This window comes from Dermochelys coriacea, chromosome 11, assembly GCF_009764565.3.
Source record: "Dermochelys coriacea isolate rDerCor1 chromosome 11, rDerCor1.pri.v4, whole genome shotgun sequence".
NCBI lineage: Eukaryota > Metazoa > Chordata > Testudines > Dermochelyidae > Dermochelys > Dermochelys coriacea.
The window spans coordinates 68,948,955-68,973,397 of NC_050078.2; the positions used below are offsets into that span (position 1 = coordinate 68,948,955).

The window sequence follows — 24,443 nt, forward strand, 5'->3', positions numbered from 1 at the left end:
CTCTATTTCTATCTGCAGAGGCTGAAACTGATAATTCAAAAGCTCTCTGTGCTCTAATAACTTTTTTAAATGTAGTTTTAAAAAGGAAATGTAACCTTTGAAACAATGCAGGGAATTACAGCTTTAATGAAATCTGTATTGGAGATAAAATGTAAAGCACTACTCTTAATAAAGTGTATTTTATTCCTAATAAACCTTTGGTCCTTCTAAAATCCTGAACAGGAAAAAAAAAAACCCTTAGATCAGTGTAGGACTGTTATAGCTGAGAGTCATTCTGTTTCAGAGACTGAGAAAAAAATAAGGCTTAATTTGTAATAGTTGGCATGCAGAATTGTGCACGCACATTTCCATGTGTTTGGGCTAACAGCAAAATTTGGGATTGTGTCCTGTAGCTATACTGGCTATATATCCCTTATGTCTATGCATGGATGATAATTTATTAATACAGTTTACAGTACATGAATAAAAACACCTGGAAACATAGAATTAGACAATAAGACCACCAACATCTGCCTACCTATTTTGCAGTTGTGGGAAATTAGCCAGGTGGAACACACCTACCTTCACCTGAGTTAGTGCTTCCGGTGGAGATGAAAAACTCCAAGGCCTCTGACCAAATGCCCAGGTGAAGATTCTTTCTCATTCTCAAATCTGAGGATCAGTAAATCCCCGTGTTTATAGGGTCTTACACAAAGTGCATTGGCTTCAATGGAAGACTTTCCATTGACTTCAGAGTGCTTTGGGTCAGGCCCATAAGCACGAATCCTATATTAAGGATCTTACTTCATGTATAACCTAAATTACTTTTTTTATGTCCAAGTATATTTCTTCTTCAGGCTTAATAAGGTTCTGCTAGTAATCCATGAAATGTAAATATTGTTTACCCCATGAAAGGGGTAGAGGGAGAGAAAGCCCTCAATCTAATTAACCAAAACTCTTTTTCTCCTGTGAATAAATCTTACACTTGTAGAATCCCTAATGGGAATTACTGCTGATAATTGGGGCAGTGTTAGCTTAGCATTAATGTGGCATTTATAATATATTTTTTGCATTGAATAGTTACTATATATTCCAGTAAAAATATAAATAATACATCATAGGTTTATATGCCTGTGTGTATATTATAGACTGAAAAACATTTGCGATAGGTATAATATGATGTCAAGTTATTAAGATATTAAAATCAAGCAAGTATAAAGATAAATATTATATCAAACAAATGTAGAGTGGTCACACTTTTAAAAAGTTGTCATTAGCTCTAGCGAACAAAACGTTATCTCAGTATCTGTAAATGTAATGAATGCTGCACTTTGGTAAGACAAATTTGGAAAAATGTTAAGCCTGACAACCGCATGTATAATATGTTTGTAATCAGGACATTTTGATTTAGGAGCCTAACTTCAGGTTTTTAAAATTTGGTGCATGTATTTTCATGATCACTTATTTAAGTGCTGTCCAAGTTTGCCAGTGTCATGACTTCAAAATGTATTTTCAGTAAGAAAATGCTGTTGGGTGCAACAACAGACATTCCCAACAACACTGCACAGCATGTGTGTCAACTGTGGGCTTTAAGTATGCTGCCAGGTGTTTTGGGGATGGCATGAATAGGGGGCAAATCCTCAGTTGGTGTAACCCCATTGACTTTCATGCAGCTACACTTGATTTACACCAGGTGAGGATCTGACCCTTAATGTTGCAGGAGGTGTGGTATTGGGTACCTTTATTTTACACTGTCCTTGTACTTACTCATCACTACCAGAAGCTATCCTTCATGGGACTCTTCCTTTCACATGCAGTATTTTTGACTGATGCACTCTGCCTTCCTGCTTGTTATGGAAGAAAAACTAGACTCTATTTGACCTACCCCAGAATGCCAATGGGGATCCATTTAGACTACTTTCCTATGTATACCAGTTTTCTGGGCAGCTTACATCAGATGTCTAACTTATATCCCCAAGAGAGACAGAATTGGGCCAAAGAACTTGTGTTTCATGTTGCTTTTTCGGGACTGTGTATTTAAAAGTTTGTAAGTAAATTAAAGCCTCATTATGAATCACAATGACCATAAATGTGGCAATCATTCTGAATCAATCATATTTTCCATCATGTTCATTTTATGGCTGTTCCCAAATTTGTTTTAAAATTATTTTTGAATAAAAAAAACTTGAACGTTCTTAGCCCAAGAATATATATTTGTAGTAAATTCCCTCCCATCACCCAAAATGTGGTCTTTATAAATGAATAAAAGGAATAATAGCTCATTACTGTGTTGCTTTTATACGTCCCTTGAACTCAGAGTTAGCTTGAATTATTAAAATGGCAAATGATTCATTAATAATAACACATTTGCTTGTAGCAATTTGGCAAAATTAGGGTCTCATCCTGCAACCCTTACTCATACTAGATGCTTTTATTCTTGGAAATATTTGAGAACGGGTAGCAGAATTGGGCCCTATGGTTTTAAAACTGCAGGGAGATGCAACTTTGAAAAGTTTCTCCTTGACATGAGGTGTAATTGGTTTTACAGTGATTTTTGATAGAAATAGCAGGCTGAACCACGTCTGTTAAAAACGGCCTAAAACTATACTTAGGGTACATCTGCACAGCAAAAAGAGACCTGCAGTAATGAGTTTGAGTGCCTGAGTCTACTGATTTGGGCTTGCAGAGCTCACACTATGGAGATAAAAATAACAGTATAAACATTAGGGCTCAGGCTGGAGCCCAGGCTCTGAAATGTAGTGAGGGGTCAAATCTCAGAACCCTATCACCAGCCTTAGCCCGAACATCTACACTGTTATTTTTTAGCCCGTAGCATGAGCCTGAGTCAATTGACCTGGGCTCTGAGGCTCGCTTCTGTGTTTTGTTTTGTTTTTTGTTTGGTTGTTTGTTTTGCAGTGTGCCCTTTGGCAATATTTCATAATGCCAAACAAGCCTTAATATCTATCCAATAAATGAGACAAATGTTTCAAGCTGTCTCAGTACATACGTTTATACAACAATCTGTCAGACATCTATTGGAAAAGAAAAGGTGGGAGGAAGTAATAGATGTAAGAAAGACCATTCCGTTACAAGGCACAGAAGACTGAATATCTCAGTTTGTCTGAGTGATGTCCTGCTGTGATCCTTGAGGTCAGTACTGCAGCTGGTCACAGTCCTCACATTTTCATGTCAGAGGGGCTGATGGAAGGATGTTCTCAACAGAGAGTCCTCCACTCTGGACAACACATCCTCCACAAGTCTAACAAACCCAGTGTTTGCTGAATCTTTAAGACAAGATCCACCCACACAGTAGTTTAGTTTCCTGAGAGCTCTAAGACTTTGGTCTAATTCCAGTTGTTGGGGTTAGTGTGTGGGTGTGACTGGAAGTAAGTGATACACAGGAGGTCAACGTAGATGATCTGATGGTCCCTTCTGGCCTTAAACTCTGACTCTGTGTTTCCACAGCTGTTTTCTCAGTGGGTGAGATGTCAGAAATAGTAGTTCAGACATTTGAATTAAAGTCATTTGTGGTACTAGATTTTGTATGTGATCTCACGGCATTCTTTTCTTTGATGCATTTATAAATAAAATAGAAGGCCAGATCGTTGGTTGATGTAAATTGGGGAAGCTCTGTTACTTTCAGTAGACCTATGCCTATTTACATCAGCTCGAGATCTGACAAAAAATCTGACTGGAGTTCTATTTTCACACATTTATGTAATATATAATGAAGCTACTGTATGTTAGCTACTGTAATGCGACCTTACTGAGAGAGGTGAGAGAATTATAATGTTTAAATAATAATGTATTGGTTAAAAACTAGTATGGATTTTGAAAAACCTCTTTTACCCTTTTATGAAAGCAATTGTTTCAGTTTAAGTTATTTTATTGCTGATCACCTTAAAAATAAATTAGAAAAAGTAAGTGGTATTTTTGAAATCTATGTTTACTTTCCACTGAAATACAATTATTTTAAGTATTGTTTTCTTTTCTCTCAATTTGACTTCATTAATACACACTAAATTGCCAGTTTCATCTGCATCTGTATCAGAAAGCAGTGTAAAGACAGGACTTTGAGATTTTTTAGCACATTTTTTCTACACTTTATTCAAAATGTAACTCTAGGTACCCATCCTGTATTCCTATAGAGGAAAAAGACGGTTTGCAGAAGGCCTCAAAGTAATCTTCCCCTCCATCTTTTCTAATGACCCCTCTCTCTTCCTTTTTCTTGCTAACAGTGGCACCAAACTGGTCACTTCAAGTGGAGACACAACAGTACGGATATGGAACTTCACAAAGGGTGAATGTATTCTGACTTTAGAAGGACACAGCCGTGCAGTCTGGGACTGCTCGTGGCATTCCTGTGGAGATTTTGTGGCTTCTGCTTCCATGGACAACACCAGCAAAATATGGGACATTAACAGGTGTGTACTTATTGAAAATCATTGTGTAACTGATTGAGAACTATAATTAACAGCAAAATTTGGTATGTGTTAGGTCACCTGTAGAGATATATATTTAGGCCCCATTCCAGTAAAGCACATGGTTGGCTTTCAGCATGAGTAGTCCCACTGATAACAACATTACATTAAGAACGTATGTGCTTTGTTAGATCAGGGCTTTAATGAGCTGAGAGGTGGGAAGCAGGTAATTTAGAGTATTTCAGAACAGGATTGTTTTATTTTGCATCTGAATTTCCTTGGTGTTTTTTCAAGATCAGTGCTTTGTGAGCCAGAAACTTAAATGTGTGTTTTCTAGGCTTTGTTTCTGGTGCATGACTACACAACACTTTTTAAACTAAGAGTAGACCAGTTAAACAATATTTCACTTATTTTAGTTGTATTGTAAGTGTGATTTCTGACTGATTAAAGGATACATGCCAAACCCACAAAAAAAAGGAGAAATTGGGCTTGTTTTGGCTTAATTGGCTTGTGAGTTGCTTGTTGGCTAGTTTTTGGCTTGTAGCTTGTTCTTGTTTTGCTTCTTTTTTTCGATGGACTCCCAGCAAGCAGGTGTAAGGGGGGGAGAGAGTTGGGGTGCACAGTAGGCCCAACACAGTCCCAGACTGCAAGCCGGGGGGATCTAGTCATAGAGTGTTGGGGTTCTTTGGGATTGGCTTGTTTTGGCCTTGTTTTGAAATGGGATTAGCTTGATTTTTGGCTTATTGTGAAAGTTGGGATGCTTATTTACTGTGTGAAAACAACTGGCAACTGTGCCTATATCCTTAAATTCCTTCTTTGGTCAAATTAGAGCCCACTTTATAGAAGACACTTCTAGAAATACTTGTGTGTTTCTGCCTACAGTTCAGCTAATAATTCTTCCACTTTAATGAGATGGCATTATATATTTCTTAATTTGCATGTATGACTCCTTGTCCCAATCTAATCTCCCTCACCCCCCAGATCCAGCTTCTGTCCCTTCTGCATTTGAACCAGGCCATTTTCTCTTCCATGCTTCCTGGCTCCCGCCGGGGGTCATTGAGAGCACAGGAGAGACAGTCTTCTGCTTTATTTTCAGTTTCTAAACTAGACCTGGCCTGCTGCAGTCCAGAGCTACAATTGCAGGAAAAGTCCTACTTAGTCTTGGGCTGGAGCATGCTCAGTGCTGATGAAGTCTTCAGAGTTTTGTACCTTACCTGGAAAAGATCTAGCAAGTCTCTACAGAGCATCTGTGAACTGCAGTTTTTCAAAGCCTTAACTTTTGTCCAAATTTGGGCAGATTTTCACAGGACAGCAAAAAGCACATCCCTGGCACAACGGCACCTCTCCTGCAAAATTCAAGTCTCTGCGCCAAAGCATAGGGGCTCTAGATCACTTCAAAGAAAGTTTGCCAGAATTTATCATGAACAAAACACTGTATTTTTCACGAGCCTTGTCCTTGGGAATGGATGCACCATTATGACTGAAATAAATAAATAAATTTTGCAACACACACCCAGCTTGTGAAATTTAAGCCCAAACAATTAAAATTTAGCAAATTTATATGCAACTGAAAAACAGGTTTTTTACAATGGGAAGTGTCAGGCAACCTTAATAAGAGGCAGTTCTACCAGCCTAACTATAGCAGCAGTCTTTCTGACAAGAATTAGTGGTCGGCATTAGGTTGAAACTTCTCATGTCTTCATGTATTGATCACTTGTGTAGTTGCCTCTCTTCCTAACTTCTTGTAACTTGATTATCTTTCAGCATAATGTAAAACATGTTTGTGACCTCTAATGAATAGTGCTAAGAATAGCTTTAATTGTATGTCTGAATGGTTTTAAATTTGCTGAGGGGTGGTTATGCTTTAGACATCTTAAAATATCTCCACCAAGGAAGGTTTTGTTGTCACAGAAATTAACACAAAGCTTCGCCACCAACCCTAGCCTCCCACTCACACTAATTTGCAGCTAGCCTTTCTACCTTCTCTGTACAGTCTGATGTACATTTGGCATTTGGCAATGGGTGAGACTCAGTTACTCATACAACCACAAGTAAGCAGCACAGTGACAATGTGAAAGACTATCACGACATAATGGTTAAAATCTTAAGTAATGAGAAAGTGTAAATGCTTAGCTAGAGTAGGAGGTGGTACAAGAATGTGGCACAATATACCCGGTCAGACTTAGGAGACTCAATGGTTATTAAATTAGGAAGCTTACGTGGAAACGTGACTGGTTGATTTCTCTGTGTTATAACAGTAGCCGGCATTCTTGCATATTTACTTTAATTTGATCATATCGAGTCCAAAAGACACTAATAGAATCTGCCCAGCTACTCTACTGAAGTTAGATCTCTTTGCGCGATGTCCTGTGGAAAAGATTTTCTGTATATACAGTATGTACAAACTGGGTATAGAAGACATTTGGAAACACTGCTCCCCACAAATAGACAAGTATTTACTATTCCCTACTGAAGATATAAAAAGAGAATATTTTTTCTTGTCTCATAAAATGCCTCAAGCTGAAAGGCACTGAAAATTAGATTGTGTTTGAAAATGTTGACCTTAAAATTTTGCACACTGGTCCATGACACATGAGTCAGGATTCTCTGTGCATAATTTATCTATTCTGTCATAAAAGACAACAGGACTTGAATTCAGTGTACATTTTATCATATTAATAATAATGTTATTATGAATGTATTTGTATTGCAGAAGCAGTTATAGGCCCCAGTCAGCACTTGGACCCCTACTATGCTCGGCAGAGCACACAGATGTAATGAAAACACCCTCCCTTCCAAAAAGACCTGACAGATCACATGAAGTGCTTTTTAAAACGTGCATTGCTTCACCTGTGGCTGTAGGTACAAACAAGCTACTCCCTATGTAAACTTAATGGGCCCTTTGTACCATAGGGAGAAAACTGTCTTACTGGCAGCTGGAGATTCACCTTCTGTAGAGGCTGCTGTTGGGGATCAGCTAAACCCCTAGCTACAGTCAGGGGAAGGTAAAGGTGATACCACTTACCAAGATTCACCTATTGCCCCTACAACTCTGGCTGAGGTCAGTGTACTCCATATTCAAGTACCACATGAAAAAGAGGATCACAGTCTACTTCAAGTGCTGAGGGAGATGAGCTAGGGGTGAGACTCCAGATGGTATGAAAGGGAGGAGTGCATTCTCTGCCCCCTCTCTGACAGTGACACTCATCACATACCATCAGGAACAGCATAGGGAGCCCATAACACTGGTTTGCATGGCATTCCTATCTGTTCTATGGAACTCCACAGTGTGGATCTTGTCAGACAATGCATTACATAAACAAGCACCCCTCTGCCAGGAAGCCATCAAGCTGGTGCCATCACCACAGGATAATCCCACTGAACAGTTCTGGTTGAAATTTCCCTCCCAAAATAGAGCCTGAGGCAGACAGCTGCCATGAAAAAATTCATCCCAAGCGCATAAAGATACCAGCCCTGCCTATAGCAACAGAGACATAGTTGTTTGGCTGCTTGGGTTCTTTCCTCTTACATTTTCATACATTTCAATGCTTCGTGTTTGAAATAGAACAGATTTATCTGAACACAGATTCCAAATGAGTACTGCCGTAGAGTAAACATGTAAAGTAAAGTAGCCCCTTTCCTGTCTCCACTCTATGCTGGTATAGTCAGAGCTGAACCCAACCAATGGAAGGAATCCCATGGTGCTGATAGTTTAGTGTGGACCCTCTGACACCTTTCAGATTTTACTCTGTAAGTGGGTTTGGCTGTATTAGACAAACTTCAGTTGTAAGCCATCAAATGGCTCAAAATAAAACCTTTTCTGATGTGCACTCCCCAGTGAAAATTACCCAAGCACTGAGCCAGGTGATGCTGAGTTCAGTAAACATCAAAGAGAAGTCTGCTGTCTGTTCCTGAGTGCTGCTTCCCATTACCAGAGCCTCCTACTCACTAATCTGACAGTGTGGCCACTTTCCATTTTCCCTTTATTTTAAAAAAAATCTATATTGCATGCTGTTTACTGCTCCCAATTCAACCTTCCTAAAAGAAAGTACAGCTTGTGTTACTCCCAGCAACCAGCCACTTTCACTTCCCCACAACTGAGCTGCTGCTTCTTCAGCTGCTCCTTGTCAGCAGATTGATGTAAAGATTTTGTTTTACTATTGGACAGATCATAGAATCATAAAAAATTAGGGTTGGAAGGGACCTCAGGAGGTCATCTAGTCCAACCCCCTGCTCAAAGCAGGACCAGTCCCCAATTTTTGCCCCAGATCCCTAAATGGCCCCCTCAAGGATTGAACTCACAACCCTGGGTTTAGCAGGCCAATGCTCAAACATCCAGAGCACAGTATGCTCCACATGTACCCTTTTACAGAATGTGAAAAGTAGGCCAGTCCCCCCTGAGGAAAAGGGGATCTGATAACAGCAAGCCATGATGAGATCTAATATAGGAGATCCAACCTACGGCTCCAATCCTGTAAAACAATCAGATGGAGTTGACCCCAATTCCACATTGACTGCTCACAGGTGAAGGGTCATTCTCTACATAATGGTACTATATAAATCCATGATACTCCCACTCCTTGAATACTGCATGCAGTTCTGGTCATCCCATTTCAAAACAGACATATTAGAATTTGAAAGAGTATAGAGAAAGGCAACAAAAATGATTAGGGGTACGGAACAGCTTCTATATGAAGAGATTAAAAAGACAGCACTGTTCATCTTGGAGGAGATGCAACTGAGGGGGGTCTATGATAAACCTCTATAAAATCATGAATGCTGTGAAGAAAGTGAAATAAGGAAGTGTTATTTTTATCCCTTCACATAACATAAGAATCAGAAGTCACCCAATGAAATGAATAGGCAGCAGTTTTAAAACAAAGGAAGTACTTCTTTACAAAACACACAGTCAACCTCTGGAACTCACTGCTAGGGGATGTTGTGAAGGCCAAAAGTATAACTGGATTCAAAAATAATTAGATACGTTCATGGAGGATAGGTCCATCAAGGGCTATTAGCCAAGGTGGTCAGGGATGCAGCCCCCTAAGACTCTGCCAAAACCTGGGATGGGATAACAGGGGATGGATCATTTGATAATTGCCTTGTGTTCATTGCCTCCAAAGCATCTGGCACTGGCTACTGTCAGAAGACAGGGTACTAGGGTAGATGGACCATTGGTCTGACCTAGTATAGCCATTTTTATGTTCTTACAGATGGTGTTGTAAGCTAGGGGCCTAAAGGAAGGGAAAAAGAAAAGTTAGATATTAAACCATATTATCTTTTTTAAAAGTACAGTGATCACTGTATTTAAAAGCATCTGCTGTTGCTAAATTGATATGTATTTTCCTGTTTTCTTCATTATGAACCAATTTCCATAGCAAAAGTTATGTCTAAAAAGAGAATAAAATATAGTACAGTGCCTTTTTTGTAGAAATATAACAGCTATACTGTACTGCATGAATATGTAATAGTCAGTCTATTCTCTCAGAGGGAATTCAGCTGTCTTAGCCACAAGGCCATCCTTTCTCTACCTGCAGTCCCTTGCTTCATTCAATACCTTTCAACTTCTTGCAATAAACAAGTCAGAAGTCCTTCAGATAAAAGCTTCGTTCACTACACAACCCCGATTTATTCTCAAAGCGTTGTCTACTCTGTGCACTGAATGAGGTAGGGGACTTATGTGGGAAAATGTGAGCATATATTTAAAACTATAATTCAAAAGGACAAGTATGTGGGGTTTTTTTGTTGTTTTTTGTTTTGTTTTTAGAATGCTTGACTTTTCAATCTTGGCATTATTTTGACTTAGGTTTTTAAAACGTAATTTCCTATGTTTATTTTTTTAATTTAGGCAAATGCTACTCTCCTAGCTCTACTTCTCAATTTAAAGGGGGAACGGTTTTAAACATTTGCAAAACAATGCATTTCCCCCCAGCCTTATTCTCAGAAACAGTTGAACTATTTTTACTGAAATATGCCAGAAAAATTCAACCTGATGCTAACGCCCAGCATGGGAAATTTCAGCCTGAATTATTAACGTTTCGCAAAATTTTTTTTAAATGAAAAAGGGTCTCATAATGAACAGTTAGGCAACCCTAACTATAGACATTGTAAAGAGCTCTGCCTATAGTATTAGTATTGTGGTTATGCCTAAAGGTGCCAATCGGGGTCAGGAGCCCATTATGAATGGAATGAAAATCCAAAAGAATTTACAGTCTAGGAGTATGATGAGAAAACAGTGTATGCAACAAAAAGATCAGATGGGGGAGGGATTATTATGATTACTGTAGTAATCAATGGTAAATCATTCAATTTAATCCACTGCTAAATTATTGCTAGTATTAATAAACTCATATTTTTATCAATGAGTTTTTTTCACTGCCAACATACTTAGATGGGTGTCCTAGATAAATTATAACACTCTGGAAAAACATCACATTGAAAAATACTACAGGCGTAAGACAGAAATCAAGGTTGTTAACCAGAGGCGATGCGGGGAGGGAGTATGCGGGTCACATTCTCTTCCCACCATTTCTTGGGGTGCCTCTGGTGGTGAGGCCCAGTAGCAAGGAGGCTGCGCTCCTCTTGGCAGCAGCACTCTCCATATCCCTGCAGCGTGGGGAGGGAGGAAGCAGAAGGGTGGCTGGCTGTCAGCTTAGCTCCTCTCCCCACTACATGGGGCCACTTTGCCTTTCTGGTTGCTGGAGTCCATCCACCAAGGTGAGTTAGGGAATGAAGGCAGAGGTAACTTGTGGGACTCCAGCAGCAGGGAAGGTGAAGCAGCCCCATGTGGTGGGGGAGGAGCTCAGCTAGCAGCCATCCGCCCTGCTGCTTCCTCCCTCCCCGCACTGCATGGACACACTGAGAGTGCTGCTGCCAGGGGAGTGCTGCCTCCTCACTGCTGGGCATCCACGAGAAATTGAGGGGAGAGGAGGCACGTGACCCCTCAGAACCTCATTTGTGCCTCCCCCAGCCACAGCTACGTGTCACCTCTGCTGCGAACTGTCACCTTTCCAAAGAAGATACATTATAAATAAGCAACATGCAGAAAATCTCTCCTTGATGATGATTCTGCTTAGTACCTATATAGCATTTCCATCAGTAGATCTCAAAGCGCTTTACAAAGGATGTAAGCAGCATTATCCCCATTTTTACTGATAGGAAAACTGAGGCACAGTGAGGAGAAATAGCTTGCCCAAAGTCACCTGGCAGGCTAGTGGCACAGCAAGGCAGAGAACTCAGAGCTCCTGAGTTCCAGTCCAGTGCTTGATCTACTAGGCCACATTTTGTAGTAATGAAAGATAATCTTTGTTCCACTCTAGAAATAAACTCAGATTTCATAAAGCAATTCCCGGAACTCCTTCACAATAAATATATAATTTCTGCAAATGCCTAAGGCAATTTCTTTCCTGGGTAATAAATTTGGTATCAGGAGTCTTTTTTGCATCTTTTCTATCAGTTAACTCACAAACATTACTTCCGTAAGCATTTGAAATAAGATCAGTATTGGGCTCTCCATCACTGGTTGGAATTAACTCAGAATTTGCAACAAAGCAGTTCCAAAAATATAATGCATGTATGATAATACATTAAAACACACACAACTTAGGTAGAGTATTACGTAAAGAATTTTGCAAGAAGAGAAGATATAATAATTGTCAGTGATACCAAAGTTGGGAAACTGCTAAATGCTTGTTTTTCTATTATTACTGTTAGGATGGGAAACTGGTTCTGAAATGTCTGGTCTTTGCAATGGAAATTATTCACAAGCACTTTTCTTTTCTGTAGCTTGTAAGTGTCTGCCATATATCAAGCCATAAATGGCATTCCTACAATCAGGATACTGCAAGGTAGTTTTGTCGTCAACAATGTTCTTCTCTTTGAGTGCCTATTTGCCCTTGATTTAAAGATCTGTTTTGAGTAAAAAATGCAGCATCTTTCCCTCCCGCCAAGAGACATGCAAGTGCTATAAAAGAACTGCTATCGATATTACCCACCGTTGCCTGCCAGTATTAACTGTTCTGCAGAAATGTTGGTGGTGGTTTTGAAGAGCTTTGAGGTCTAGCTATGTACTGAAGGAAATGACAATAAGCTATGTAATGATTTAGTATCTATAGGTAAATAGAGATACCTAATCTTCCTGCTTGGATGGAAGTACTGATGTATTTAGATATACCCAACCTTCCCAGGCCATACTCCTCTCTGTAGTAAACATAGAAAGTAGTTTGTAGGGAGGAGGGGTAGAGGAGATGCTAATCATTATTTTGTATAACCCTCTTATTATTCACCAGTGTAACTAAGATTGAAAATATATAGCTGCCCATGTTAATAGCTCAGCAAACAATTCAGGATTGTTTTCCCTGACCATAAATCCAGGGCTGTCAAAGTCATTATGGCAAGATTAATTGTGGTTATCTGACTATAAATCTCTTCAGAGATTCAGGGCCTTATCTCTGAAATGCAAATCAAGTTTAGCTTAAAGTACCTACTGTAAACACAGACTGACAGTTATTTCGCGGAGCATGCATATGCTGTATACAGTATATAAAATGGAAAAACTATGTTATACCTTTAATTTGAGAAATTATTTGTTCTGACTAAGAACATTTAAAATAAAGGGGCCAAATTCTCTTCTAATTTTACACTGAAATTTAATTGAGCCAATTCTCCATTCTTGCTCGGGCACTTTTACACTATTCCAGTGCCATAAGGATAGTGGAACCCACCTTCAGAGAAGAACGGCTTTATAGTACCCCCTTGCAATCTTCCAAGGGAATAAAAGTATCAAAATCAGGACCATAGTTACTTGCTATTGACTATTCCCCAACCATTATTTGTCATTTTGTAATTCAATATCCCCCTGCTTTTATATACTAGGTATTTTTCCAATCCTTTGGACCTTCTCCAGTGTAATTAGATTTATTAAAAATCAATATTATTGGTTCAAAGTGCTCTTTGGCAATTCTTTTATTACTCTCGGGTGCAAGTTTTCCAGGCCTGCTAATTTGAAAACATTTAACTTTAATAATTGCTGTTTAGTCATTGATAGAAGATAAAGAATAGTCCTCTCTAATCATTGATAGAATATATAAAGTATCTCATTATCACTGTAATATAGGAATACAATTCATCTTTCTAAATACAGAGCAGAATATTTATTGAATGCCTTTTCTACATTATGACTGGCAATTTTACTATCCTTATTTAATATCGGAGCCATACCATTGCTAAGAATTTATTTGTTACTAATATATTTTCAGAATTCCTTCTTATTGACCTTAACTCTATTGGCAATCGATTTTTTCACTGATACCCTTAGCTTCTGTTATGTACTGTCTGCATTTCCTAACTGCTGAACTGCAATTGTAATTCTATTCAAAGGAAGTGTTATGAATTCAGGGGATTTGTATGTAAGAATAAATGTAAAAGAAATAAAAATATGTTAGGGTATGGAATTACACAGTTAGTGCTCCCTTAATCACCATAACATGCCCCTGTAATGACACCGGGTGATAGCTGTACAATTATGATTTACTCATCATAACAGTGTTTGCAGAGCCACGGGAGATTAAACTGTGATTTTAAAAGATACAGTACATTGTTTTGATAATTTTTCTATAGTGTCTCCATGGGACAGAGTTAAGGTTGTTTTGATTACCTAATTCACTAGTTAAACTGGGATTGCAGCCGCTTTGCATCACCAGAGCACCACAAAGCAACCAGTGTGCAATCTGCCTCCTTTACCTTCATGTTCTGCTCTACTGTCTTCCTTCTGTATTGCACTGGTTCTACTCACTTGCCCTCCTTGGTGAATAGAATGGATGTAGTGGGTAATTTTTAAATGAAATATTTAGGATTAATGTTATTTTTCTTAATTGAAAGTTTTTCTGTCATCAGAGGCTAATGGATAAAATCTTCTCCTTCAGAGAAACTCGTGAAGAATTGCCAACTTTCAAAGTGGCTGCCATCTCTAAGTGTTCTGAACAGGACGGTGGCTATAGTCAGCCCTGGGTTAACATGCCGTCTTTTAAAATGGCTGCCATTTTCCATTGTTCTCAGTGAGAATGAGGCCATAAAATATCCTGTTTTAAAATGCCCATCCCCTCTTCTTGTTCCCTGTAGGAGTGAGCCCTGCTGCCATCAGGAAGATGGTGGTCCCCTGTGTTGTCTGGAAGTAGAGACGAGCACTGTGAGGGGCTGGTGAAGGATGAATGGTGATGACCGTGGGGTTTTTTAAAGATAGTGTGTGGCCTCGGTCCCATTGAGAATATTAACAGATACCAGCCATTCTGAAAGAGGGCAATTCTTTGTGGAATTCAACTCATGTTTTTTATACTGGTACCAAGGGACAAACCAAGAATGGGATTCCATTGTGCTGTACAAACAAAGAGTGGACGACAGTCGCTGTCCCAAAAGGCTTACCATCTACATAGACAAGATAGACTCTTAAGCTGCCATTGAAGAAGAAAATTTCAGTTATAAAGAATAATGAGAGAAGCTATCATTAATCCTGGAAATAAATCTTTAAAAAAATCTTAAAATCTATATACAAGTTTCCAGAGGTTTAACTACATGGGAAGTTTGTAGAGTCTTTGTTGTTCGGTTATTGAAATAATTCAAGACAAAACGACAGGACACTCAATGTTAAATTTCTTAAAGAACCCATTTTAAAATTAATTTTAACTGATAAATGCAATTAATGGATTTATTTGTAAATTCAAAGGAAAAAGCATTCTTTGCCCAAAGAGTAAGTGTAGTAATTTTGGGGGAAGATATACATAACGAATAAGATGAAACTATACTTTTAACACGGCTGCTACTCTGAAACCTATACTTTAAGTGTAAAACTCAACTCATTCTTAACTACAGAGCTGTGAGCAACACCTCCATAGTTTTTACTTATTTATATGTAATTGGAGTAGGACAAAATATTTTTAAAAACAGAACTTAGTTACTAAGAAATATCTTAATAAAATAAAAATAGCATAATATTTCACATCTCTTTCAAAGCAACATACAAACGGCACTTCATGAATCCTCACAAGAACTTTGTAAGGTAGATGTATACTGTTTATTATTTATTATTATAGTACCTAGGAGCTCCAGTCACTTATGGGGAAACTGGGACATAGAAAGGTTAAGCGATTTGCCCAAGGTCACACAGTGAGTTAGCGGTAAAGCCATGGTTAGAAACACTATTTTTTCACCCTTTGGTAACATAAAAAATGTCCAAATGGATTCTCTTCAAATTTCTGAAAGAAAGAAAGAAAGAAAGAAAGAAAGACTGTTTGGGAAGGAATGAAGTTAGAATTACTACTGCAATAATAATAGTGATTTAAAAAAAACACTGGACACTGGATATTATTCTAACAGACATTAAGATAGTACAATGTAAAGAAATAGTTTTAAGCTAAACTTTTCTGTACTTTGGTCTAGCAATGATCAGACAGCAGTTACTTATAGGAATAAGAAGCATCAGAAGTTATATTAGCTACAATTAGAATTACAAGGGCTATCAATCCTTATGCTTCAGGGCATAAACTAATCACCAGCTGGGATCAAGAAGAAATGCCCCTCCATGGCACAGTATTACATTATAAAGCACATAATGAGAGTTTTACAACTTCCATTAAAACATCCATATTGGTCTCTGTCAAAGGCAAGTCTAGATGGTTCATTGTTCTCTCCTATTATGGAATGTATTCTCACTGGAGCTACCTGTGTGGGTGTAGCTTGTATTAGAGTGGCATATACTGATTTTTAGTGAAGAAAGAGGTGTGATTTGTTCATTTGCAGGAGTATTTTTGGAGTGTGTTCTTTTCAAACTGCTAAAAACTTTTAGAAAAATAAGGGTATATCACCCCGTTGGACTCTGGTAATAGGCTTGAAATGTACAGCCATTTTATTTTTTGGATTAATTAAGGAATATAATTATGATTTTGATCAAGTTTCTGCATAATTTAAAAATAAGATACTGCTAAATAGGAATAGTTTTCCTCAAGTCCTTAGTTTCCTTCTTTATAAATTTGGTTTTTATTCTGTTATCTGAACTGTACACTCAGCTAGGTACATATGATTTCCACTAAAATTAGAAACCAGCTGTCAGTGGTAATTTAACTTACCCTGGTATGTATATTTTTTGTTCACATTCTTTTGTTTCCTTTTAAACTTTTATTATTAGCATCTGATACCTTTGAAGATGGCTTTGTTAAATCATTTAGTGAGTCTGATTCATCAGTATGTTCCAGTTGCTCTGCATCAACCCCAAGGTGACTGCAAAAATACCCTAAACAAGGCTTAACTGGCTGCCAGGAGGATTTCAGCCTTGGATCACTGGCAGCCAACACTAAATAGAGCAATGTTCAGACTTAAAGCCACTTTTGACTGCCCCTCCTCCAACTTGTACCAAACACACTCTGTCTGGTCTGGAGAACCGAGCCCACTTTTTAGAATAGTTTTAAAACATCCGTGTTTATTATCTAAACACCACTGTTGCAAATAGAATATTTTGTCTCATTTACAATGTTTAGAAATTTTAACTCTGGGTCTTGTAAAATATTGTACATAGTTCCACAGAAAGCTTCCATAGCCCTATATAAAATATGCATAATGCCATAAACAGCACTTTGGACAGGCAGTTCATTTTAGCTGAAAGCACAGTCTTTCACCAAATGACTGGATTCCTTATCCAATCACATGTTTTGCATATCCAACTCCTTACTTGCGACCTTTTCTTTCTCCACCCCCATTTCGTGGAAACGTTGTCCCACAGCATCCCAAACAAAACAAGAATTAATTTTATTGTCGGAGATTCACACAGTAGTGAAAGCTGTCAGATAATTTTCAACTAATCACTAAAGACAACGAACAGTTCATTAAGATGAAGTATTTCAATCATCACCTCTATATTCTTTCAGTTCCAGTTAGTGCAAATTTTATATGCACCATATGTGGTACATCTTAAAGAGATGTGTTACCCAAAAGCACATACGTTGCATCAAAATTGCAAATAGCTTATAACTCTAGTCAGATGACAAGAACTGGCACATTCTTTATTATTCATAAGCAGTAGTACATGGAAAAGCAAAACCGCCTGAATCCTAAACTGCTGTTAACTGTTAATGTATTCTAGTTTGAAATTAGATGAGCTGGTCATTTGATAGGAAAGGGAAAGATTGTTGCAATGAATGCCTTTATACATATCAATTGCTCTCATTTGGATTCTAGTTCTTTTGGCTTCAGGCAGTCTTCAGCGATGTATTTTTTTAAAGAGTTCAGAAAGAGTAGGCTTTGCATAAAATCTTGTGTTGTCAAATGATTTTTCCACCCCGAATGGCAGAAGTCTTGTCTTTTACCATATGAGTATCCTATTAAAGCAGCCCATGTTCATCTTTGATAAGCATCACTGCAATGTGAACATGAGTCACATAGAAACCCTTAAACAATGACTTCTTCTGTATAAAAAAGTCTCCAGGGTGCTTTATTGAAGTTGGCAGACACTGAATTGTCTTTGTACCTTCATTAAATGTGAATAAATATAATTCAGTACAACAACTCTTTCTCTCCTCAAATGCAGTTTTCTGATACCTTTGGGTTGAATTCTGTACCAAAGTTTAAATGACCCCAAATGCGTACGCTCAAGTGCTGCTATTTCTGTGTCATTCCATTCTGACTGGCAGCAGCCCTTCTTCACAGATCTTTCCTTCTAGAGCTGTGAATGATCCACACAGAAGAAGAGTGGATGAAGAGACCACTGTCAGGTCAGAGGATGTATATGCTGAAGTATATACACCCATTGCCCCTTCCAGAGCCAACTCTTAGACCCGTCACGAGAACATCTTTCTCCATGAGGTTTTGGGGGTAGCTAGAATTGGGCAGACAGCTGCTTCTCTCTGCTTCCCCCTGTGGTGAGCAGGTTTTGTCATGGGTACTTAGGCACAATTTCATAAAAGAATTTGGCCCCAGGGCAACCAAATTTTTCTACCTGCTTGAAAGCATTTACCAATCTGAGGCCCATTTCAGATACATCCATTTATGAAACACCAGAGCAACAAAGCATTCGGACTGGTAGAAACCTTTAAGTGTCACCATTGTATATGTGTTGGAATGTCCAGATAATTCTGAAACATTGTACTTCCTTTGCCTTTCAATTTTTTTTCACTCATGTCTGTACCATCTAGACAGAGACTCTATTCTAGCTGTTAGCTTCTAGCGTAATGTCACTGACGGTCAGCTATTCAATGTGTGGTAAATAGTCATGGCCCTTTCTTGGCTGCAGAGGAGAGTAACTCCAGCCAGGGTGGGGAGAGCAGAGGCTACTTGCTCAGTACTTCCCACAGTCAACAAGTGACAGGGGAACCCTACACAGCAGCCAGAGTAGCTGGCCTAATGCGGGGAAGGAATTGATATGCAGTAGGGGTGTCTGTGAGGCACAAGTCCTCCTGGGGCTTCTCCTAGGGCACTGCTACTTATGGCTTAGTTTAAAGGAACAATCTAACCCTATATGTTCCGTGGCATGCAAAAATGGAGGCATAACACTTGACCACTTCTTTATTATTTTTGCTTTAGTGCTGAGTGTTTTATTAGAGTCTAGTTATCTGTGTCACAGACTGGAAATGGATGTGCTGAAAAATGAAGTTCAGAAGTGTCATCTTAGAATAGCAGATCTCTGTGCAGAAGAAATCAGACTGGGACCAGCATGAGAGAAAGAGATTTGCAGCTGCACCATCTGAAAGGGAAGAACGAGCTTTGTTTCCAAGTGGCACAAAACCCCTTTATCCATCTTCTCTGTACATTTTATTTAACATTGTATTAATTAATAATGAAACTCATTGTTATATTTTCAGTGTGAGGGGTGTCAAATATGTTACTGGTATAATTCTGTGGAAAATACTCAGTTGGTACAGTTTTAGTAGCAAGCTGATTCAAATACTGCAGAGTCTGCATGTAACTTGGCATGCAGTAAGAATCAATGGAGAACTGACAAAGTGGTTTGAAGTAAAACTTGAGTCTAACGGCAGTACATACTCTTACTTTATGCTCTGTTCCTCAAAAGCATCATATCCAATTCCCTTAGTAATATTGATGGAGGCTGCAAGATATTGGGGCAAATTATTAATTGCCTTGACTTTGCCAACAATTTCATAATGATAATGCCTATGGAGGAATACAACCAAGAAGCAGCAATTAACCTGTACACAACAGCCGGAGAATGAGGATTAAAACCGAGTGAATAAAAGACCAAATTAATGGTAACATCAAAAATCAAGAAACAGGCTAAACTAGTCATTAGCAGTGTAGACATCAAACATGTAGACGGTTTCTACTAGTACAGTTTCCATCACAACACATGACAACTGCTCTGAAGATGACATTGAGAACTGAATGGCTACTGCCAGCACAATGTTTGTGTGTCTGAATAAAAAAGTTTTGGAACCTTAAACCAGTGTCCATGACAGCTAAAACCAGATTATATACAACGTTCATTGTTCACTTTACAGTTGTGAAACACGGGTACTGACAAAGCTTCTGGAGCAAAAGCGGCAACCATTTGAAATGAGGTGTGACAAAGCTTGATTACACTAAGAAATGATGGCATCTGTGGAAGACTGAAAAGGCAATGTGTGATTATAATCATCAAAAGGCACCAACTACCGTGGTTTGGCCATGTTTCTAGAATGACCCTATATTGACTGCGTAATTTGCTTTCTGTGGAAGAGTACATGGTAAGAGAGGCCATGGATGTCCATGGTCTAACATGATATACATGATATATCCAGGCAACCCACCCAAAAGGCTCAAATGGTAGCTCACAACAGATGTGGTTGGAATTAGCTCATAATATCAGTTCTTCCCAGCCTTGGTGTTGGAAAAGGGAGATGATGATGAATTCAAACTTGGAATATCATGTATGTCTATGTATGGAAGTTATCAAGGTTCTGTGAGCAGCCATGGTATTTGCATTCACACATTGGACCTATGCATTACAGCTGATAGAGACTTTTTTGATTAATTTTTTTGGGCTGAAAAATGCCTATTTGTCAAAACTGAAACTATTTATAGGATAGGGTTGGTTTTGACAAATTTCCCAGGACAGGAATACCATTTCCTTCCCAGCTTTACCACACATTTTGAAAACTTAATTCGATATAATCAAAGAAGCCCAATTGCCATTCTGCCAACAGAGTTCAGGATGAGTGCACTCAGTGTATATCATACTCCCCTTCATGCCAGGATAACTGAAAATGGTGAAATGGAATTAAAATGATCTATTGCAAATCAACCCCAAACCCACCGCCCATCTGAGAAGTCTTGACATTTTCAACTCACAGGGTAACACCTTTGGAAAGATCTAAGCACCTGAAAATAAGGCCTAAAATAAAAGTACCTTCTCAGCCATAGCTATAGCGTAAGTAGTGGAACATAAAAGGGCCAGACTGTGAATCCCTTACGCATAGTCATGAGCAGTCACACGAGTCTGTATGGTTGCTCACCGCTAGGAATAAGCGCTTCACAATCTGGCCCATACTAATTAGAACTAAGCATTTAGGGTCAAATTCTAATGCTCTTTATCATGGTAGGTAGCACCTTATCCCATGAGTGGTCCCACTGGCTTCAGTAGGATTACTCACAGAGTAAGGTGCTACTTCGAGGGAGTGAGCGTATCAGAATGTAGCCCTGTTTCCTGATTTTAGGAGCTAAATATTATTAATTTGGATAGTATGGGTTATAGGTTTGCCAATTAATCTGATCAGAAGATAATTAGGTTCTTGTCCCAGAATCAGGCTACATAGAGTTTGCAAGGACCCTCAGGGATATGATAAGGATGCTCACACGGAGATAAATATAGCCTTAAAGACTTTTATTGAGATAAATGGATAGTACTCAAATAGTAATCAAATGGTAAAAATAATCAGTTAAAATGCAATAATATTGTTCTAGAGATGCATGTGATATTATATACTATAAAGCTTTTGATTAATATACTCACACCCTTCCTTGATAACCTGGTGGTAAGAGACAAAGGATCAGCCTTGCCTCTGGCATGCCAAGAGAGTTCAGGTCCAGGTTCCTCAGTTCTTGAGTGGGAGGTGCAGAGCTTAGGAGAAGCTAAAGAGCTAAGAGCTATCCAAGCTACTGTAGAGTTTTACTTAACTAACTGACTTAAAACTTACAATTAAGAACTAATAGACTAACAAACAAAGAAGCCTTGAAGCTTAGAAACCCTGAAGCTTAGAAACTTAGAAGCTTCAGAAATCAGAAACCTCCTTGGCATGGTGGGTCACCCCTCTTATAGAGCTTGGGTACTTGAGCCCTCCTTCTATGTCCAAACTTAGTTTACTCGCCCACAAAAAGTTAGGTTACACTTACTCCATGGGCTGGTATGTTTGTACGTATTGATGACATATACATACATATTAATGACATTAGATCATTCTCACATTTGTTATTTTTGCCCTACCCAGTTTTTTTGGTTCTTTCCTTGTGGTGTATCTGTTAAGTTTACAAAGGGTATGAAATTAGGAAGCCCTCTATTCCAACCTGCTTCTACATATCCTTTATCTATCTATGTTAAAGATATGGACCTTCTGCTTTAGCTCATCACCACTATCTAGGTGAAAGGTCCCAAACATACATGTGCTAACTCTGCCTTAGGTCAACATACAGGATGTGGCCTGTAGATCCCTTGCATTACAGCCAACATATACTCTAATATAAACCTATAAACCGATTATAACTTATTATAATAAAACAAATAATCAAAACCATCAGAAACTAGGAAACCTATAAGAAAAGATATATAGGCAAGCAAGCAGGCTAGCCCTGTAGGCTACAGCCTTTAGTTTTACTTTCACATTTGGAGCTAGATTGTGGCTCTGCCACAAACCTTGTCTATGGGGCACAGCACAAACCAGATTAGACATTAATGCAAGGGGAAAGCAATCTGTGAAAGCCCTATGCCTAGTTCCTTTCATTCCCTGTCCTTGCCCACCTCTTTACCCAAGAGGGAGAGTAACTGCTTTTTAAAGAATTCCCTGTGCCCTGCAATAGTGGTAGAGCATGCAGGGGGCAAGAACATGGTTTACATTCCCTTAGTCATTGGTGCATGTGTGTGTAATGGCTCACAATCAAGCCCCTATTGTCAGTCAGATCAGATACAGGGATCTGGGGCCATTAAACTGCAAAATATGAATATATTTGAAGTTGTACTGTACCTGACCTGTGAAGTTATACCTATCATCTGCATAATACAGTACTATATTTGATGTTAGCAGTTAAACTAATATGTTAGGTTTTTCTGCTTAGAGGATGGGTTTTAGAGATATAATTGTTTCTTTCATTTTTATGGTAATAGCATAGATATGAAGTAACAGCATTTTGAAAGTTTAGATGAAAATAATAGCTTGAGCATGTGGTGTATAAAATTAACAGCTAGTGCTCTGGGGTGACTGTGTGAACTTTTTGCAAAATTCTTATTAGGTTATCAATCACTTTTTGACATTACTTTGATTACATATTCAGCACCTACAATAATGATACAAACTAAGATTACATTCTGCAATTTAGGATTTACACAATCTATTGATGGAAATAGCTTACACTTATATTATACAAGATGACACTGGCTGGGATGATTTAGTTGGGGATTGGTCCTGCTTTGAGCAGGGAGTTGGACTAGATGACCTCCTGAGGTCCCTTCCAACCCTGATATTCTATGATTCTATGACATTTTACTGAGAGTATTATACAGTGACACATCTTCCAAATGTACAGTGCCAGCCCTTAAAATCTTAGCAGTCGCTGACCTGTTAACCTTATTATAATCTTAGATTTCATGTACTCCATGCTGGCTTTTGGGGCCAATAGTGAGGCTCTGATTGTAGAAACATTCATGTACATGCTTATAAATTTACAACTGAGAGTTTTCTCCATTAGAGCTGAGCAAGGGAATAATTGAGTTTTCAGTTTCTTGGAAGTAAAAAAAAAAATCAACCGAAACGGAAACCAAAAAAACCTCAATAAAAATATTGTTTCTGGTCAAAAAAATGTTTGGTTTGGTTTTCAGCCATTTTGAAAAATAAAGGCCAAACATAAATAAATAAAAGTGAAGGTCTAGAGTCACAAAATGGCTAGAGGAGAAAGAGGTAGTACTGGTAATGACACCTGCCGTATAACTTTGGCCCAGCAGGAAGGGCACATTCTCTTGCACTTTGGGAGACCTAAGTTCAAATCCCTTCTCCACATCAAGTAGAGGGGGCCACTGAACGCTGTCGCTCTCATCGCACAACTGTCACCTCATTCTCTGTCACTGCCTCCTCTTGTTGTTTTCTGAATGGCACCTAATTTGCAAAGAAACAAAAAATGTCTGAAACAATTTGGTGAATTCGTCAATAGTTTCAGGTTAACCAACACTGTATTTTTCAGTGAATAAACTATTCGTCTGAAAAATTTAACCAAACTCTAGTCCCAGTTAAGCCCCTGGAACCATTAATATGGTACAGTTAAGCACTTGTGTGTGCAGGATCGGGTCTAAAGTGTGCATACAACAATCAGTGCACAATAATCAGAGAGGCCAATTATTTGAGGTTTGCTCTCTACTCATGTTAAAGCCAATAGATGTTGCAAGTGCTCAGCTCTCTCAGGATCTGGTCATATGTCTATAAAGGTATTGACATTTACTGTACGGTAATGGCCAGCTGACTTTCAAACAGATTCAGATATGCTATTCTTAATCTGTTTTGATCGTCTGCCTATTGTGAAAATCTTTGGGCCTTGCTTATGTCATTAATATTCAAAGTCTAGGTAATTTTCTCATAGTATAATGAAATGTATTCTCTTTGTTTTAATGTACAGCCTCAGACACAATTGAAAGTACAGTTCCACTCTTAACAGTAACTGTAAAAAGAGCACTGTGGGGTTGTATATTTGTCTCAATTAATTCTGTATTAAATTTGCTCAGTTTACAAGTAAAAATGATTTTTCTAGCTGCCTGAACTGCAAATTCAACCTGCGATCTACAAGTCAAGCTCTGTTCTTTCATCTCAT

At 38.5% G+C, this 24,443-nt stretch overlaps 1 protein-coding gene across 5 annotated transcripts in view; it reads left to right on the forward strand.

Moving 5' to 3' along the window:
• Window positions 1–24,443, forward strand: part of SPAG16 (sperm associated antigen 16) — a 723,462-nt gene that overhangs the window by 442,045 nt on the left and 256,974 nt on the right. For all 5 annotated transcript variants that reach the window (XM_043505701.1, XM_043505700.1, XM_038422547.2 and 2 more), the window contains one exon: window positions 4,218–4,403. In XM_043505701.1, coding sequence (XP_043361636.1) covers window positions 4,218–4,403 — 186 coding nt within the window. The remainder of the gene's footprint in view (window positions 1–4,217; window positions 4,404–24,443) is intronic.